Source organism: Echiichthys vipera, assembly GCF_963691815.1.
Source record: "Echiichthys vipera genome assembly, chromosome: 1".
NCBI classification, from domain to species: Eukaryota; Metazoa; Chordata; class Actinopteri; order Perciformes; family Trachinidae; genus Echiichthys; species Echiichthys vipera.
Window position 1 is genome coordinate 10567418 of NC_139826.1, and position 20250 is coordinate 10587667.

The following is a 20250-nucleotide window of genomic DNA, read 5'->3' on the forward strand; positions in this document are numbered from 1 at the left end:
AGTAGCACCGCTCTTATTATGGAAGCGGCAGGCATCAAGTGAATATTGCCAAAGTCCAGCCACTTCAGCTACATGTATGAAAATTGGTAGGCATGTGAAGAATGCAGAGACACAAAATATCTTGGAGGCATGCCCTAAATACAACAGGAAGTCCACCATTTTTATTTAAACATGTCATTTTGGTTTATTTTTGGACGTTTCTTTTTCAATAACTTTGCTTTGTACTTCAACAAACTCGTCCTAGAAACTTCAATGAAATGACTTCAAAGTTGGTCTTTACACCTTTAAGACATGGCCGACGCTAAATTGCGGAGCATACGCGTTTTCATCAATCAGCCTGGCCGTGGTGGGGCCTCAAATTTCGCTCCCACGCCATGAACCAGGAAGTGGTCTTTAACACTTTAAAGTCATGACCATACATTGTCCAGTCTGTCCCAAACTTCTCAGGTATGATTGGACTCTTGACCTGAACACATCTATGAGACAATATTAAGTAAGTATAGTCATAGCGCCCCCTGCTGGTAGGAAGGAAATTACATGTTTTATACTTTGATGTCCTCGGCCTGACTGGTTCATCCCATCCTCCTCAAAAGTGGTGAGGAGAGCCATAAGACGTGACTGATGCTTCATCGTGAAAAAAAAAGTTTTAATTTGTAAGTTGGAGATGTTCCTTCATCCAATCGGAGAGAAGCTCCCGCCCATTGACCTGATCGGACCGGGCTTACTTCCTCTGAAGCTGCTAGGAGAGAAAGGCAAAGAGAGAGTAGCCGCATTGAACAGGAGTCACGATAGAAAAAACTTTTGGACGGTGAAAAACTAAAATAAAACGTGGATAAAACTTAGAGAAAACTGTTGGAGAAATCCCCCTGGACAACCTGGACCCGTGTGAGCGCAGTTTGAGGAGCCGCTCGGGAGGAAAAACGCATTGGTGAGCAACCGGCACATTTAGCCACAATTTATAATAACATATGATTATTTGAATGCTGTTTATTTTATTACTGAGAATTGTGATGTCATAATACAACAGTAATTCAGTAGAAAATAGTTATTCTCTATTGAAATATTTTGTCTAGATTTAACATGATTTATGTTCTATAATTCATTGAGAGCTGAGAAAATGAATGCTCTGATTCTACTTATCGTAGGTCAGGTTTTTTCGCTGGACCCTATTGAGATTTGGACGTACCTGGATGTTGGAGCCAGTCGAAGTTTGATGGAACAGTCCATCATTTACATTCACAAACTCATCCGTCCTTACATTTCCAACATTAACAACCAAAGTCATGCTCTCACATCTCAGCAGATATTGTGTGTTGCGCTGCGTTTTTTGCCAATGGGAGTTTTTTATACAACATATAAAACAGCCACTTACGGTAATATTTACTTTACAATGTAAAACATGCTCAAAATGAGGCGTCACCATGAGATTAATCCGATGTTTTACCTTTGAACAATGTTTTTATGTTTCATCTTAAGCTGCTGCCAAGTGCGCTTCTCCCCCGTGGGAATGCACCTAAATGAAATAAATTAATTGACTACCACGCAAGCAGTTTCCCCTGTGATATTACTGTGATTGCAAAGGACTACATTTAAACTTACGCACTGACCCGAGCAGCAATGTTCTCCCACGCCGTCTCCCTCTCTTTTGTTGCAGCAGCGGTGTAAACCTGCTCAAACTCTCCGTATGAGCGCATTAATATTTACAGTTGCAGTTTTAGCGTAGCCCTCCACTTCCCCGTTGCCATGGTGACTCGTCGAATCAGGGCTCCATTGATGCTGTCTTTTTTTACTTGTGGTGCACGCGCTTAACTCCAGGTCAAACTACTCTGAGTTGATCAACCTAACGCAAATCAGCTGTTCTGAAACCGAAAACTCAGAGTTTCCTATCTTAGAGTAGATCAACTCAGAGTTCAGGGTTAGATGCGGGGGTTTTTTGAACCTGCTTTGTGAAACGGACCCCTGGTCTGGGTGTTGTAGATTTTTCCACAACACAAAGTACATTGCTGAAGGGCAGTGGCAACCCCTGAATAGACAAAAGCACATGTACCAACTGTCAACAGTATCAACATCAATGGTAGCAGATGGATAGCACAAACTGTTACAGAGCCCAAGCTATATGTGCTAATTTGCCTAAGGTCAAAATCGTTGTACAAAACAATGTCAAACATACAGTTATCATCACTCATTCATGATACAACCATGAATGTATGACTGTATGACTGGACTTGCCTTTGTCCTATGTTCCTTGATGAGCACTTGTTAATTAAACTTCAATGATTTTAAATCAACCACCTCTAATAGAAAACGGGTCAAACAATTGTAAGGCACTTTTACTGAGAATTAGATAGTTGTTTGCACTGATTTTGAGTAGTGGTTTGGATTGATAAGACTGACTGAAACAAAAATTAAGAACATAGTAAGTACAGTAAACCCAAAAAAATCAAACTTCCAACGCACCCCAGAATATCAGGATTGACACTATTTTGTTGAAGAATTTAAACCTTTTTGTTTTTAATGTAGGTCTTTAATAAAATAGTGTTAATCCTGATTTCCTGGTGTGTGCTGAAACTTTGATTTTTTTTTTGGTTTTCTGTGTTTACCCTGCACCAGCTTACACACAGGATAGAAGCACTGCATTGCACATGTATCTTCAGTTTTTTGCTTTTAAAAATAATTCCAAAATAATATCTTTTTAATGGACTGCAGTAGAGCTGGGCTATATGACCAAAATCTCACCTCACGGCATAGGTAATTTCATATGCTGATAACGATATATATCACCATATAGCACATTTTCTGTTAATAAAAACATATATATATAATATATATATTTGCTTAATGTAAGTTATCAATAAAGGCGAAGTGCATTTTCCCAGGAGATTCTTAAAATAATTACTATTTGTAATTGCACTGTGAACGTAATAAATCCTTTCATTCTGTGCAGCGACTGCTGACACAGGACAGCAGTGCATGCACATGAGTCCAGTGTTGCCCACGGTCACGCAGCCGGTTACTAAGTGATATCTGATTTCTGATAGTGGCATCTAATTAAAAATATTGTTGTTATAACATAAATGTGTTTTGTTTGTATCTTTCTTTGAATAGCTGACGATATATTTGGAACTGTAAGTTCACTTTCCCAGCGCTGTTTGAGACGACACAGCCGTAATTAGCCTCTAATTTATGAATTCCACTGAAAAACTGTAGCCTGTGTCGGAGTCGTACATCTGATGTGTGTAGACTGGTCTGTTTGTGTATTACAATTGTTTTCTGGTGATTTAATGAAAAGAGAACCACAGTCTATGGCTGCCTGCAACAACGCTCTGAATGACTCCTTCGGCTCACTTCTTCTTCACACACCCCTCAGCCTGTAAAGTGCATGATTAATGACATTGTGATATAGAGCAAAATATGAAACGATAAATGTTTTTCTTTCGTCATACGATACATATCGTCATATCGCACAGCCCTATACTGCAGATATGGTAGTGGAAAGTTATAGTGGTGAACTGGCAGTATTATTATGTCTACTGTACTGAGTTCAAATAAAGTGGGATAAACTCAGAGTTGAAGTTTAAGTCAAGACAACACCTCATTCTGTGCCCACTCAATTGTTGCAGAGCAACAATTAATGTTCTTGGTTATGTAAAGCTCACTGCTCTTCACCTTTTTGATGGCTGGATGAGTTCCATCACATTAGAGCGTTTTAGTGTTGCTTTCCGTGTATATGCGTGTTTGTGTGTGTGTCTGTGTGCATCTCCATCTATCAGTATGCAACCCGACCAAGCACCTGCCAAGAGCTTAGCAGGCTGTTGCTAGGCAATGCCATTTAAAATCCATCCTTCCCAGTATGTTGGAAGCAGGGTAGCTGTGTTTGTCACTAGGTTTTGTAGCTATTACCAAGGTGGAAACTGGAGTAGCATGAGGCATTTGCCTTGTCAGTCCTGCACAATATTTTCTTTCTAAAGAACAGCTTTGTTGGTGGGAGGCTGGTTTTGGCCTTAGATGACTTCCTAGACAAAGAAAATTAAGCAGCTCTTTAGGGAGCTGTTCAGTAATAGCATAATGAAACCAGGTGTTTGCCATTTGATTATTAGTTTTAAAGAATGTCATTATGCCACATTTTAGTGTGGAACGCCGCAGTGCTGAATGAAAAATGCAGAGGTGTGTGTATATGTGCTTCATTTAACAGAAAGATCATCTTTCTCTTTGAAGTTATAATCTTCAGCGTGGGTGTATAAATATGTCTCTGGTTTGCTATCCTTTTCATGGATTGATATAACACAGTAGTTTATGTAATTTCCATTAACTGCTTTAAGTGCCTTGTTTTTAATATTAATTCTGTGCTGTACAGTATACCAACCGGATTTATTATTTCATGTTGTTTCGAATGGATTTAACTGGCTAGCTAGCCTGAGCAGCGACAAACAAAGAACAATGCAGCACCTACTTCGGAGATGTGTAATGATTTTAGAAAAACCCCATCCGTCATCACCCCTGTTACAATGAATGATCAGCCTGTTGAAGTAGTGCAGCAGTATAAATATCTTGGTACTGTGATTGACAGCAAATTATGCTTTGAGCCCCATGTGGATGCTGTGTACAAAAAAGCTCACCAGCCAATGTACTTTTATTGGAAGCTCTGCAGTTTTAATGTTGACACTACTTTTATGAAAATGTTTGATACATATTTTATTGAACCTGCCCTCACCTTTGGTTTTATCTGCTGGAATGGTGCAAAAATCAGCTGTAGTGGATTGTTAAAGTGTGCTGCAAGATTGCTGCCACTGAAATGAACAATCTCAATGACCTGTATAAAGTCAGGGTACTGAAAAAAAGGACATTCTATTATTGCTGACTCATCACATCCGTTGCACTGCAAATTCATGTTGCTGCCATCAGGGCACCGATACCTTTCTGCAAAACTAATAGATTAAAAAAATCCCTCATGCCTACTGCAATCAGTCTGGTCACATGCAATTGTGGTTGATTTTGTTGTGTGTTGTTTTTAATCGTGTTTTATGTTTGATATTTGTTGTTTGCTGTGCCTCTTTTACTGCTGGCTGTACACCAAATTGCCCCTCAGGGTTAATAAAGATACCTTGAACCATGAACCTACAGAGACCATAAATCAAAAGAAAACTGTTTGACTAATAGATGATTTGTGAGGAGTCTACAGCCACACTTGCAGCTCTGTGATGCTGTTCTCACGCACAGCATTGCTTAATGAAAAATGCTAATGTTAGCATGCTAACATGCTCACAATGACAATGTTAACATAATTTTAACAGGTATCATGTCCACCTTCAATATAACTTAAGTAAACAGCTTAAGTAAAGTAGTTGCCAAGTGGCACTAAACACAAAGTATATCTGAGGTTGATGGGAATGTAATTAGTTATGCAGTATTTGGCCATACACAAAAGCATATGACACAAAAATGTTGACCTGAGGGTGGCACTAGAAGAAAAGATAAGAGACTATAAATAGTGTATTTTATCCTCTTGGGACCATGCATTTCTGTACATTATTCCATCTAATAGTTTTTGAGCTATTTCAGTCTGAGCCAAACCCATTTCGCAGTCCTTAATGTATCGAGTCCATCTGGTGTCACTGTGTACATACAGTTGACATCTGTGACCAAATGTGCATTCTTCTTTGAGTCATTAAAAGTAGGGCCATCCAGTGAAAAGCTGGATTATCCATCATAATCTGACAGAACTGAAAATGTGTCTTCTTTTTCTGTTCCTTTGATTGAATATAGCTTACATGCTGGCTGTTACTGTATCAGAAGCTCAGTCAGTTGTTTCCTGTGAAAACATGAACACATCCAGTGTTTAGGCCACAGGGGTTGCAGTACTGCAGTGACAGATGGGGACTTCATGCCCATTGCCCAAATTCAGACCCAGGCTTTAGCATTGATTACTCTCACACTTCCACCCACAAACGCTCCTCAAATATTCAGTTATTCAAGATTTTATTGTTTCCTGGCTGGTTTTATTGGCAAGCTAATAGGACTAATCTACCCTTAATAGGATTTGCATTATATGTTGATTTGCAACTAGGAGCAATTCTTCATCCTTTCTCAGCACTTAAGAAAAGTGATGGATTGGGAATTGATGCAATACAGTACTTGAATTGTCTTGCTTTACGCATCATGATTTTATTTTCTAATGAAAATCCTGTTTTAAATCATTGTGAATCAAAAAAATCAATTTAAAGGAAAGCTGACTTTGTAACTCAGCAGATGGAGAGGCGAGGGAGAGATGGGGAGGATGATATAGTGAGTGATGGCAGGTGGCTCGTGTAGAGCAGTGAGACTACCAAAAGATGTACTTTGACTTTGATTGTGTGTTGCCATCAGTCATCACCTGTGTTCATCACCACAGTGGCTAGCAGAATGAGACACTGTCTCAGGGCCTTGACAACATATTGCTCTCTCGCTGACACTTCATCTACATGAACCTGCCAATTCCTTCCCTTTAGTTACCTTTTTTCCACATTTGTCTCTCTCTCACTGTCTGTCTTTCAATAATTCAGTGAGTTGTTAAATCTTAAATCTAATTCCAGCTGGGGTTTACCGTAATGGTTGTGTGTTGACAGAGTATGTTCAAGTCCTTAAAATATCTACACTTACATTAAATTAAATTACTCAATTCACAAACATGCACCCTGTTACAAAGGGATACAAGTAGAAATTGCTTTGTATTTAGGGGTCACGAAAGCAGTGTTTGGAACCAGGGATGTAATGTACAATCCATACTACTCTACTCTGACCTTGCTTAAATACATTTTACATTTAAATGTACTCGTTTGGCAGATGCTTTTTTACAAAGCAACTCACAAAATATACGGCAGCTCAAGGAGAGGCAAACTTAAATTTTCTTAACTGATTGTCACGAGGCAGGATATCCTCACACAAAGCCAGTGAAACAGATGTGGAACTACAAAACATTTTTTTTATTTGTAATTCAATTATTTTCCTCTGAAAACATTTGAATATTGTTTTGTTATGATGATATAAATATAAGAAAACAATTAATGAAATCAAACCAGTGACAACTTTTTAGTTTAAATTGTTTTGACACAAAAATCAAGTAATTTCAATTGGTGAAAAATTGACTAAGCTAAATAAGCAGTGCATGACTAAAGCCCCTGATACATCAGTCAATATTGGGCTGTTGGTGAGCGTCTGTCGACCTAGTTTTGTGTTGTGTCCCTGCACCGTTAGCGCTAGCTGCTCCTTGTGAGCGACTTTTTTGCTATTCAGCATGTCGAAGGAGCAAAGGGGTAAGAAATTACTCTTATATGGCAGTTCAACTCTGAAAGTGCACGGAAAGTGAAATAGAAGTAAGATAAGTAAACAAATGGCTAAAGTCAAAACGCTGAGATATCTCAGATAAAGTTATTTTCTTTCAGCAGAAACTGTTCGTAATTTTGTGCCATTTGTTTGCTTGTGCACAATCGTGAATATAATTTGTCAGTTTTTGTTGTTAATTTGCTAATGACGTCTTGAATCCCTACTGTCCATCCAGTTAGCTGTCGTTTTTGTAGTGCAACCTTTTGGCCAAGACACAGGCGTTGTGAGGTGACACAACAGGCGGCCTTACTCGCCGATAGTTCTTTGATGTTGGTTTAGTATGTCTGGGCCTTTAAGCCAACCAACCTGAGAGATATCAAGAGACAGAGGTTTGGGAAGTGGTGTAGGTGGATGGAAGAGAGTGTTAGGACAGAAGAAGTCAGTGTGCCACTGTGTTGCTTCTATCATTAAAACTGAAAAGAGCATTATCAAATGCACCCATATCACACTGTAAAAAGAGCACATGGCTAGAAGGCACTTTAACAGTGCTTGGTGTGTCGTGATTGGGGGGCAAAAAGGCGCAAATGTTGAGCAAAGAATTGGAGGGGAGAGGGATAATGGATGAGTGAATAAGGGGAAATGAGATAAAAAGGGGGGGGGGGCATGAAGAAGAATGTGGCCAGGTTAGAGCTAGTCTCTGAGCTTGGGGGAGATGAGTGGAAGGATGGAGGGGGTGGAGTTGATGGATAGATTGGGAAATGGTTAAGGTGGACAGTTAACAATGGCCTCCCAGAGTGCCTGAGGTGGAGGGAGAGAAGAGTCGTCGTTGTTATCAGTGGTCAGCTCTTTGCCAGCCGACCTCCCCTCTGGAGGCCAATTAGAAGGGAGATGGGTAGAGCCAAGAACAGTGGAAGTAGGCACACACACACACATACATAAACACATCAGTGCTGACACTGGCTTCATACAATAATCAAAGCTCCCAGGTACACACCCCTAGACATAGCGATTGAACTTTGGGAAGGCTGCTGTTATTTTCTTCAGCACAAGAGGCGGGCTTAGTTCAAATGGCTGCACACAATTGGACAGTCCTTCAACCAATCAGACCAAAGAGCCGGTTGTCGTACTCCATTCATTTGGCCACCAGCGGGGCTAACTGGTAGATTAAACTATTACCAAAACCAGTCGGCAGTAAAGCAAATATATCCTCTCTTTGGAGGAATAGGTCCAGAGCAAGTTTCTACTCAATTCTCGAATAAAACTTTCCACTGAAATACTTTAAAACTGAAAACACAAAGCTGCTTGCGACGCTTCTCTGTCGTCATCATGTTTAACCAGGCAATAGCGTGCCAGGTGAAAAAAGCCAGCTCGTTGATTGGATCAAAAAAAATGGGATAGGAAACGGGAAGAATAGACCTGCTCTTTTTCAGACCCAGGCGCAGAGCGAATGGAAATCACCGGCAGATGGGGATGGGGATACCCAAACTACCTCAGATACACATGCACGCACACAGCAATAGGGTTAATTTCTCTTACTTTTAAAGTCACATTTTAGTCAGATTTAGTCTGACATCAATATTAGTTAACATCAATAACAGTTAACTGACTTTGCTCTGTGTTGTTCAATCACAGGAGAATTTGACACAAAAGGAAATAAAACCATTTTGTTTTGTTAAACATTCTGTCATGCCTTCAACTTCTCTTAAAATTAGGAGATTAAACTTGGTTAAACGTAAGTAAAAATGGTCTAATACAAAGTATATTTGGATATGTTGATTGTAAGATTGCAGTTAGGAATTTAGCACACATCTCCATCTTAATATTTATATTTGAATGATCCAGGTCCTTTTATAAATCTGATCCAATACTTATATTTACCTAAATAACGCAGCTGGTCAGTGCACACTCAAACTAAAATCTAAAATCTTAACCCCAAACATTTTTTCTGTACCAAAGAAGCCTACACATGCTAAAAATCAATATATACAACGAATAACAGCTGTTGCTTGCTAAATTCGACACACCTTAAAATTGTACTCCATCAGATTTTCATCTATTGAACTGTTTATTAAGTTACTTTCTATCAATGAGTGAGTTAAAACAATGGTGACTGATCATATGACCCACTAATGAAAGCACTTGTACTTGCCTTTTTGCTGAGTATTTCAATCTGAGTGTCTGTGGCGACTCAATACTAATGGAGTACAACTTTGACTACTGTTTTCAGTTTCACTGGCAGCATGCCACTTCTGATCGATCGAAAATTGATGTGACACAAAAAGCTTGAGTCGCTTCAATCCTTTCGTCACATTTGAAATACAGTGAAGTTTCTTCCCTCACAAAAGATCTTTGGTTGAGCATGGACACCAGCTTGTAGAGAGCACCAAAACCTCGCAACAGCCAAGTTTTCTTTTGGCATGTCATCAAGCTACTCACGGAATTAATGTGACTTAGCAACAGCTGATTTAATCTGCCAGTTAGCTCAGGCTAAAAAATTGGTAGCTGCTGCCTGAATGTTTTGTACGTTTTTTCTGTGCTAATAAGAAAGAAAAAGCAGAGTCAGAAGATTCAGTAATAGATTAGAGTCAAAGTTTAACCAAGCTTTGCATTTTGCCAATCTGGGTGTCAGTCACTGCAACACCCCCTGGTACAAGCAAAACATTTTTCATATTCACAACAGATGTAAGGAGGGAAGTAGTGTGTGTGTGTGTGTGTGTGTGTGTGTGTGTGTGTGTGTGTGTGTGTGTGTGTGTGTGTGTGTGTGTGTGTGTGTGTGTGTGTGTGTGTGTGTGTGTGTGTGTGTGTGTGTGTGTGTGTGTGTGTGTGTGTGTGTGTGTGTGTGTGTGTGTGTGTGTGTGTGTGTGTGTGTGTGTGAGAGAGAGGGTATAATCCACTTTATGACCTTGAGTTCATCACCACACTCAACACCCCTGCAGTGTTGGAAAGAGGTTCTTTTGAAGTACAAAAAACTGAGAAAGGACACACACATTGGTGAATAACAATCAAATGCCTCCTAAAGTTCAGCCTGAAACTTTGAAATGGCTACATTTCTTTCTGCCCGCACATGCGGAAAAATTGGAACAATTTCCTGCAGCCCGAGACCTGATTATCTGCCGGTGAGTCAATCAGTGCTAACCATTAAGAGTGTGTCTTGACCAATAGGTGCTGCAGTGGCAGGTCCCCAGTGACTGGTCATATTCTGTGGGTGCAGTGCTGCTAACTTTAAGCCTAATGAGAAGGGAGGAAAGTTCTAGTGCATATGCTGTATGGATTGATTACACAAAATGACTGTTAACCAAACCTCCAGCTAGTATATGTATAATCACAGCCAAAGTGTTAATCCAGCACAAGCACCCAGTCCCTCCTCTCCCCCTTTCACACATAAAGATACAGACATGCTGAAAAAATCTGTCTTTAGAAAAAAATCATTTGAACTGATGCTATTTTAATCTGTTGCTCGAGGATTGATGTGTCTGCTTTAGGAATTAATTAAATTCTTGCACTTTACTGTATTTTGCAGTGTTTTAAAGTGTACAGATGTTTGTCATTCTAGGTTTTTTTTACATAGTGCCGTGCGCACTTGTAAAGTAATGGTTATTAATTATGTTGAATTGTGTTATTCAGTTGCTGATACTACACTCGGGTAGGAAATATATATATATATATATATATATATATATATATTATCCTTGGTTGGCGGCAGCCATAGATAATTCATGACTTTCTTTGCTGTGATTCTCAGCGTCTCACGGATTTCAGAGGCTTTATTCACAGGCTTCGATATTTTGCGGTCTCTCGTTTCTGTGATCAGCTGTTTCCTGCTTTTAAAACTCCCGTCTGTGGTTGCACAACAGTTCATGTCATTGACACCTCTGCCTAAGTCACGCCTGTGCGTAAAGCCGCATCAACTCTATTTACATGGAAATCAAGCTGCCAATATGTGTAGGGTCTGGAAATATATCTTGGCCTGTCTGAATGTGCGAACCAGGGCGCAAAAAAAGGCTATTTTGCTGTCTTACTGTCCAGTGTCAAAACACATAATGGCAGTTAAATTCAGACCTTTCCTACTAAATGTGCGCTTATCTACCTGAATGATAACCAAAATATTGCATTTATGTTACATTGCTAAAGTTGCTGATTAAGTGTCTGTTAGGCCTGGGCAAAAAGAGGACTCAAATGCAGTCAGGGAACGATAAATGCAGGTTTTATTCCTTACACACTGGGTCTCCTCTTCAGACAGAGTGATAAACAAACAGGCTTCTAAACTCGTCAATTCGGACAGGGGAATAAACACAGAAAACAAACGTGGCAAGAACATCACACAAATAAACTGAAAATCGCTCCCGAAGGAGGAAAAGACAACAGGCGATGACTACACTGATCTAAAATACTATCTCCGAAAAGTTACACAAAAGAACTCGCAATGAGGATAAAACAAAAGGCTACAAACAAAACCCATGCTACACAGAGCTAATTAAACTACAAATCAAAAACACTCCAAGAGAAGAAAATAAACCAGCTACTAAAGCTGACCTAAAAACTTTAAGAAACAAAAATCACTCTTCTTAAGAGGAGCAAAAGGAAACAGAAATATAAGCGAGGCAATACTTAGAGACAAGACAAGGCTGTGGTAAGGGCTGGAGGTACACGACGAAACGATATACACTGGCAACAAGACAGGGGAAGACAATATACAAATGAGGGAGGATGACACTCAGGTAATCAGGGAACACAGCAGACAGATGACACAGGAGGAAGGGCAAGTGAGTGAGGAGGATTACTTTTCAAAATAGAACATGAATTTCACAAGACAAAAAACCCAAGACAGGACACCTCTCACCGCAACGGAACAAAGATTAAGCTAGCAGAAGAGGTCTGGTTTACATTTGTGGTCCAGGTAGTATTTACCAATCACATTTGAGCATGCTTTGGTTGCATGCAAGGATCCCATCGGCTATTGTCTGATGAAGATTTAGCTAGTACTTATCTTTGGATCTGCATATCTTATATGCAGATATCCATTTCAAATTCTAGCTCCATTCATGCATCTCAAGTTGCTATTTGGACCTCAAACAATGACGGCCGCTCGGAAGAGGAAGTCTTGACCCAGATATCCACTAGCTACATCAGGAAGCCTCAAATATTAGCCATTGGCCCCAGAGGCTGAATTGTCGTCAGACAGATTGACAATGGGTTCAGATATTGGTTTTGGTCAGACAAGTTGCTGTTTTTAATTTATTTGTCAAACTTAATAATACATTACATGCATACTATTCAAGTTTTGTTGAGCCTTGTCTTTTTCATATAGCTTTACTACTACCATACATCATGATTTATTTTATTTTATTCATGAAAACCCAATGTTCATGCCTGCTGCTGATTACCAGAAGTTGTTTACTGTTTGGAAAACAGCAATCAAAGCAGCCATTTGATACTTTAAGAAAAATCAACAATGATACAATATAATAGCAACAAAGCTAGTTAACTGGCACTCTCAATACTGCTTCACTCCAAGCACTAGAGAGTAATACAGAGCACATTTCAAGTAGCAATCTGACCACTGGGATTGCTAGGTTGATGCCAGCATAATATTTAGGATAATATATTTAACAATCAACATTTTCTCAAGGAACACACTATACATTGCAATAGTTTTTTTTTTATGTCTATTGCAGGCCCAGTTTGAAGACGTACCTATGTTGGGATTGGGCCTCCAGTGTTGCTTTCTCGAGAACTGCTCATCCAAATAACTTCACATTCAACAATGTGCTTCCTCTGGAATATAACTGCTAGCTATTTGGGACCATGGTATTTCTGGAAACAAAAGTGTTCATTCACAAAGTTAAATCGCTGATGCGATTGAGTTTGCTACAATCTAATATCTCCGGTCTCTCTTTTTCTGTTCTTCAATATACTGCAAGCGGCAGAAAGTGAGCTGCTGCAGTGTAACAGTTATTAGGGGTCCCCTCTCAAATACATAAATATGTACAGTACATCTCAAGAGCTCCCCCCTTTAGCCAGTTAAGCAGCAGATTTAATAATTTAAAAAATATGTTATGATGTCAGATAACTCAGTATAATGCTTTACAAACACATGAACAGGTATTAAAGGTGAAAGAGAGCAAGGGGAACTCAACTTTGGCTATCAAAGAAAATGTGTTTTATACTGTAGAACAGCCTTAAGACATCGAAGCACCACCCCTCTGAGAACAGAGATTTGAAGACTGATTTATCTCGTGTCATCATTTAAATTTCATAAACACAAATCCCCAGATTAAGTTCTTGTCAAATGAGGATTTATTGCAATAATAACTAACACTGTACTCAACAGACAAACAAATGAATAATTGCTGGATAAATGATGAATAAATACAACTATGAACATTTTATGAAGTGGACCACCGCGTATTAGGAAAATTGGTGAATTATATCTTTGATTGATGTTGACGGGTAAATTCAAATTTGAATAGATTAAAGCACCGATCAGCAGTTGAGAGTTTAAGAAAGCACCAGAGAAAGTTATGCAGGGATTTAAATTTTGGCCTGATTCTGGATTGATGATCCTATTTTTGGTGTAATATTTTGTCAATCAACATAATCAATTTCTTGATTAGAATTTTAGTTAAACAGCTGACATTAACTCATGAACATATGAAAGTGTATTGTTTCACCTTTCAATGGGCAGAAAATGGGAGGAATAGTTCAGTGATGGTGAAGTTCCTTCCGGAGGACTCGAGCCTTTTGTAGCTTTCCACATTGCGGTTCATCTTAAATCAAATTTCTTTATCTCTCTTTCTCTCTTTCTCTCTCTCTCACAGACGCAGGGCCATCTCCACCCTTCACTTGTCAGAGGTCATTGTGGCAGTACTTGCCAGATTAAGAGTAATTTCTCTCAAAGTTTCTTTCTCCCAATAGTTGCTGGACTCAGCTTTCAACACATTTGTGCCGAATGCTGCAGAATTGCTGCAGAGTTCTGTGGTCCTTCAGTGTCACAGGCAAAAACAGCATGCAGAACTGCCCAAGCAGGGCAGAGTCCTTTAGAGTTCAGATCTTGGTCATATTGGAACAAAGGGATGAACTGATATGTATTTTTTAGGGCCGATGCCGATACCATGGTTTTTTTTTTATCATATATTCATATTGTCTGGTACATGATAAACGTTAACACAAATTAATATTCAACTACGAATAAAACAGATCTCCCATCATTAAAGCTCTTCTTGAGGAGGGCGGCTGCGCTATGATCACTGCAATGTCAAGGGAACTCTGCACCGCTCAAAGTTGGTAGAGAAACACACACACACACACACACACACACACACACGTCCAAACCTCCAGCCAGGTGGTCGCTAAATAAAACTCCTACAACACCACGGAACAACGTCACTATTACTTAATCCAATGAGCAGTGTTCGTACCAGCTACCGTAGGAACACATATAGCCACAATAGCAAGCCGTTTTATAGACGAGGCATTCGGCACTCCCGTTTACTTTTTGGACCCACAAACTTGCTTAGCTGTACTTTGAAGCAAAGCACATTGAAAGCATGCATTTGGCACCCGTGTTTCCACTTTCAAAGTGTATGACAATATTTCAGCTAAGTTAAACAGTTAAAAGATGCTTTGAAAGTTTAAACTTACTGTTATCTTGAAGAGCAGGCTTCAGCACTCTACTAGTGGAGGAGGGGCTATGCATGGTCTGCAAGTGAACTGCAGCTTCTCCAGCAACACAGAGCTGCCTCTGGACGCCTATCTGTAAATAATGCTGGAAAAAAACTATCGGGAAACACTGCAGCCTGCATCGACCAATATCGGTAATATCGGCCAATATTGTAATGATTCCTCATGATATTGTATTGATAATATATCGGCCTATCACTTAAAAAGAACCCAGATTTCAGGAGAAGTTAAGGCTTCCTTGGTTGGTTACAGGCTGCTATCAGCGAGTCTGCAGCTCAGGCCATAGTTCAGTGTACAGCAGGATAGAGCTCCTAGGCAGAAGAGCAGTTTCTTCTGAATTCTTTGGTTAATATCTTCTGAAAAGAGGCAGTGTTCTAGGGTCTCAGTGTCGGGAAGACTGCGCTCCTCCCTCTTCGCCTTCTTCTGTTTCAATAATTTGATTGTAATCATTTCCTAACTAATTTAACAAAGTTTGCTACAAATGTGATTCTCCCACGTTTGCAAATATGGCACGCTCTTCTTCTGATTGCTACCAGAAATCTTCTATGAATACACAGATTATGATGTTCATATAATAGACTATTTATAAACGATATAACAAACAGTATTGAACAAAATTTTAACGTCAAGAATTGCACTCATGGACACTTCGATCCTCAGGCATTTGTACACATGTTATACGCACAGCAAAGAGAAACAGTAGGCTATAATAACCAAATACATGTTAAGTGGTCAGTATTCGTATTCTTAAGGAGTGTCTCTGTCTGCTCTCCTCTACCTCTGAGAGGAGGTGGAGAAAGCAGGAGGTCATAAATCTTAGTTGTACTGCAAGAAAGAGCTGAACACAGACGAAGAGTTGTACACAGCTGATAACCATGAACTAAAGTGTAATAGATTTTGTGCACAAGTTAAATAGTCATAAGCTGGTTCACAAACAACTTGTGATTATTTATGTGAGCAGGCTATTGGAGTTATATAAGTACTTAAATTAATAATAAATGTGAAAAGTTCAGTGGATGAACAGGAGTAAAGGAACATCAGTTTAGTCTAATTTTCCCACACCTGTTGATCCGTGAACTGAAAAACTTTGTAAACATTACCTCTTTATTTGGATTAAATATCCATGACTGGGGACGCAGTCTTTGGCTTCACATTAAACATCACCCTGAAAAGGACACAACTTCAATACTTAAATGTTTAACTAGTTTGTTAAACATGGCATATTATTGAACGTTCATTTTCATTGTGAAATCTCACAATGTGAGTTCTTATAAATTCAGGTGTCAACTCCTATTTTTGGTGTCTTGTCTCTTAAGGAAAAAGCAAATTGATAAATTAGTCTTTGTAGTTTGAGTTAGTAATTTTCTTATTTATGAATTCTTCATCACCAGACTACACACGTGACACTGCCTCAGCAATACACTCGCTAAGTGTGAAGTTGATCAGATGTTGAAAAAATTGAAGGAAAGATACTGTATATGACAGAGACTCCTTCTATTTTAGTTAGATATCCCTCCTTTTGTGACATTGTGACAGGTGAATATTTTGCAGCAAGTGTGGCACATTTTCCTCACAGCCTGTCAAGTTTTAAAAGCATCCCAGATGGCAGGTGTCCCACCAGGCTCTTAGCATGTGGTCTGTCTTTACCTCCACTCCCAAGACACTTGCATTGGAATAGAGTGGAGTGGTGGGGAGTCATCTAAACTCCTGTGAGAGGGAGGGCTTTCACAATTAGTCTATTTTTAGACCAGAGGCTTTTTTTCCCTCTTCCCCACTCCCACAGAGATCTAAGAACAGGTACAGAGAGCCATATCCAAAGACTGAAAGACACAGACATAGAGAAAGAGGGGGATACAATCTCACCAGAGAATCGAAGGGAGATGGTGACAAATCTAAGCACACAAAGAACAGCTATTGAGGTGGAGAAAAAACTAGATGAGTCCCGTCGTGTTTCCAGTAAAATACTTAGCACGTGTCCACATCTGCAAAAGCATACCAATGGTTGTTTATTCTATTTGGGGCTAGATACAGTATAAGACAGCAGTGCCTATGGATGTTGTACTACCACAGGTACATGACAGGGTCTCTGAGAGAGCTAGAAACTAATCCCCAGAGAGTCACTTTATACCCTTCAGTCATTAATCATTGTATGTTGAGAGGGGCTGTGTCACTAGTGCCTTCTGCACAAACTGTGATTGACAAATGTAATTTATGTTACTGGCAGTAAACTAACAGCTTTTGGAAAGTCAGTCAGCTGTTGTGTTGAGGAATCCTAGACTGGAGATTGTTGATAATTACTAGTTATAGAGGAGTCTATGTGGAGATTTAATAATGGTTTGGCAATTGTACATTTAAGAGGGTAAAATCGCCTGACATCTATTATTAACACTTACACTAGTACAATAAAGGTGAAGTAAGTAGAAGTTATGGACAGTAAGTGTTACCAAATGGATTTTAGGGACTTATTTTCTGTTTTATAACTGTATTCAGTGAAATATAACAATTTGATTTGGTTATAAAAACCCAAGTAAATTCCACAAGGTCAACATTTAAAGTTCAATCAGCATCTTACATTTAATTGGACTACGAACTATTTATTGTAATAAATACAGCACTATTATGTTTAGCTTCAGCACTAAGGCAAGTTTGTTTGTATAGCACATTTCAGCAACAAGGCAATTATTCAAGAATGAATTCATTAATTCATGAATTAATTATTAATTATTATTCCCCTGTGTTTATATTGTTCATATTAATTTTCTATATGTTTTACAGTTTAATGTTTCCTTTGATGCTTCTTTTATGTGTGCTAACCGCTTTGCTGCTGTGAAAATAAATGTCCCTTTTGTGTGACTAATAACGGAATATCTTATCTTATCTTATCTTAAACAATGCATCAGACTTTTGAGCAATGTCTTACTTAGACTTTTGTCCAGCTAATAACAAGAGTATTTTGGGGCTAGTGGGCAATAGTTGCAGGGTTTAGAATCAGCATCAGAAATTATATGTGAGGAGTCAGCAGAGAGTGTGTTTCCAGATTATAAATACCACCACATTTGTGTTTAAATGTGACTAGTGATTTCAAGAGTCAGCTGGAAGGATTCAACCATTAAACTGATCATGAGCAAAACAAAATTCTGTCTATCAAGATGTCATAAGATGCAAATGATGACATGTATTTTCTCTCTTTCTCTCTCTGCCTTAGTGGTCAGCAGGCCTTTCTGTTGGAGAATGTTCCCTGTAACAATGCCAGTTGCCAGAGTGTTGGAAGGATGTTCCACATCCACTGGGACCAATCAGATTTGGGAGTCATCCAAAATGCAATCATGGCAACATTCTTTGACATCTATGAGGATGTGAGTTAGTTTGTATTGAGTTAATGTTGTTCAGAGCTTGTTGTGGTCATACTGCATCTGTCTCTCCTCTGAATGTCCACTTTCTTTGTCTGTCCCTTCTTAAGTGGTGCACTGGCATCTACCACAATATTGGTATCAATTGGATACGCCACCAAAATGACATCCCCTTGTTGAATTTCTAACGTATGAAGGAATTTGATGTCAAATGCAGAAGAAAATAAATAAATATCACAGAGCACACAAGAATATTTGATCCCTCTAAAGCAGAAAAGTGGATTATGTGTAAAGCTTTTCCGACACTTGACGTCAACAAAATGATTTAAGTGTACGCTTTTCCTTTCATGCTCAGAAGTAATACTACAGAGTTGGACTGAGGAGAGGACAATTCTGTGTTGTTTTTAATCAGTAATGCTGTTTAAAGTGCATACAGTAGTGTGTGTGCAAGCCTTCTTTAATCCATCTTTGTCAGCTTTGTATTTACAAGACAAAGCACGATTATTTATTGTTTTTAACACCTCTTATACATGCTGTCATTTTTGTCTTTTTCATTTATGTCACCCTGGATATCTATGATGCTTTTTAAAAACACTGCACCATCTGTACAGTACATACTACAAAACACATCTTACACACCTACATACATACAGTGCATACGTTGCCAAAATCCGTCACAGATTCCTCCACACTGTCACTCAAATGCAGAATGTGCGACTGACTGCAAATAGTACAGAAGCTGCATTGCAATCTGCTCTATGTGCCTGTCTTATCAGAATTAATTATAACTGCTAATGCAGCCTGTCAGTTCAACTCAGGTCTGTCTCTCTCTTTGTCTCTCACTCCCTCTGAGAGAGAGTTTATAAATGGGAGGGAGAGACGAAGTGGGGAGAATGAAAGAGATGATGAGATAACGCTGGATCAGTCACCCAGTACGTTAGAGGGATAAAAATGTACATCAGAAGACACACACACCATGCTTCCATTGTCCCTTATCTATATGCCTGTCTTCATTTGCAGGGTATATTAGACATGCTGGTTCTAAGCAAGGCAGAGGTCAAAAATGACTTCATCATCCATGCTTTGAAGAACAATTATGAAGCTGATGCCTACTTTGTTAAAGTGATGGGTAAGTGACTGATTTACCAAGTATGCTCTTTTCCTCTCTCCTCTCCACATGCCTAATACACTTTATTGGCTGAAGAAAGAGAGACGCCTCTCTGCCAATTTACGCCAGTTTCATACAGAGAAACACAACTCAAATTTAATATTTCAAGGTTTAGTGTATTTTTTGTACTTTTTACCATAACCGTCCCCCTTAGACCAATTAGAATCACTGAACATAAGCAGCTCTTTCCCCAGAACTAGATAGCAGATGGTCATGACTATTATCTGTCATATTATTTAGATTTCTAGACTGAAGCTAGTTAGTGGAGAAAAGGGGATCCTATGTGATCGTTTGTTCTTGTTAAACCTGAATTAAAATGCCCACTGTCCACACACGACTTCTCCCAAAAGGTTATTTGTAAATACTGTCTCAGTACTATTTCCCAGGTTCACCACTATGAGCTTATATATTATGTTTAACAAAGACATACTGCAAATACTGCACTGTAAGGCACACAAGTCCCAGTCTACTTGCTGCCATTGATAATGCCTGTTCATGGCACAAGACTGGAAGCAGAATAATGGGCTACAACCTGAAATTAATCATGTTTTACTTGTTGGAAAGGGCATAATAAAATTCCCACATCACCTTTCTGTTAAGAGGCAGACATCACAAACCTTGTTTCTGTCAGTCTGATTTCTCACTAAGGGGTTCGTTTTTATGGAGCATGTGTGCTTTCTGATAAAATAACCCTAATTCTGGTTGAAAACCAACCTCTGTGATATTGTGAACTAGTACATATTTCACTCCAGA

General features: G+C 39.1%; 1 protein-coding gene across 1 annotated transcript in view; it reads left to right on the forward strand.

The window, feature by feature from the left end:
• The window catches only part of itfg1 (integrin alpha FG-GAP repeat containing 1), a 189529-nt gene that overhangs the window by 106083 nt on the left and 63196 nt on the right, over positions 1-20250 (forward strand). The window contains exons 11-12 of the mRNA XM_083917363.1: positions 18185-18335; positions 19350-19458. Coding sequence (XP_083773489.1) covers positions 18185-18335; positions 19350-19458 — 260 coding nt within the window. The remainder of the gene's footprint in view (positions 1-18184; positions 18336-19349; positions 19459-20250) is intronic.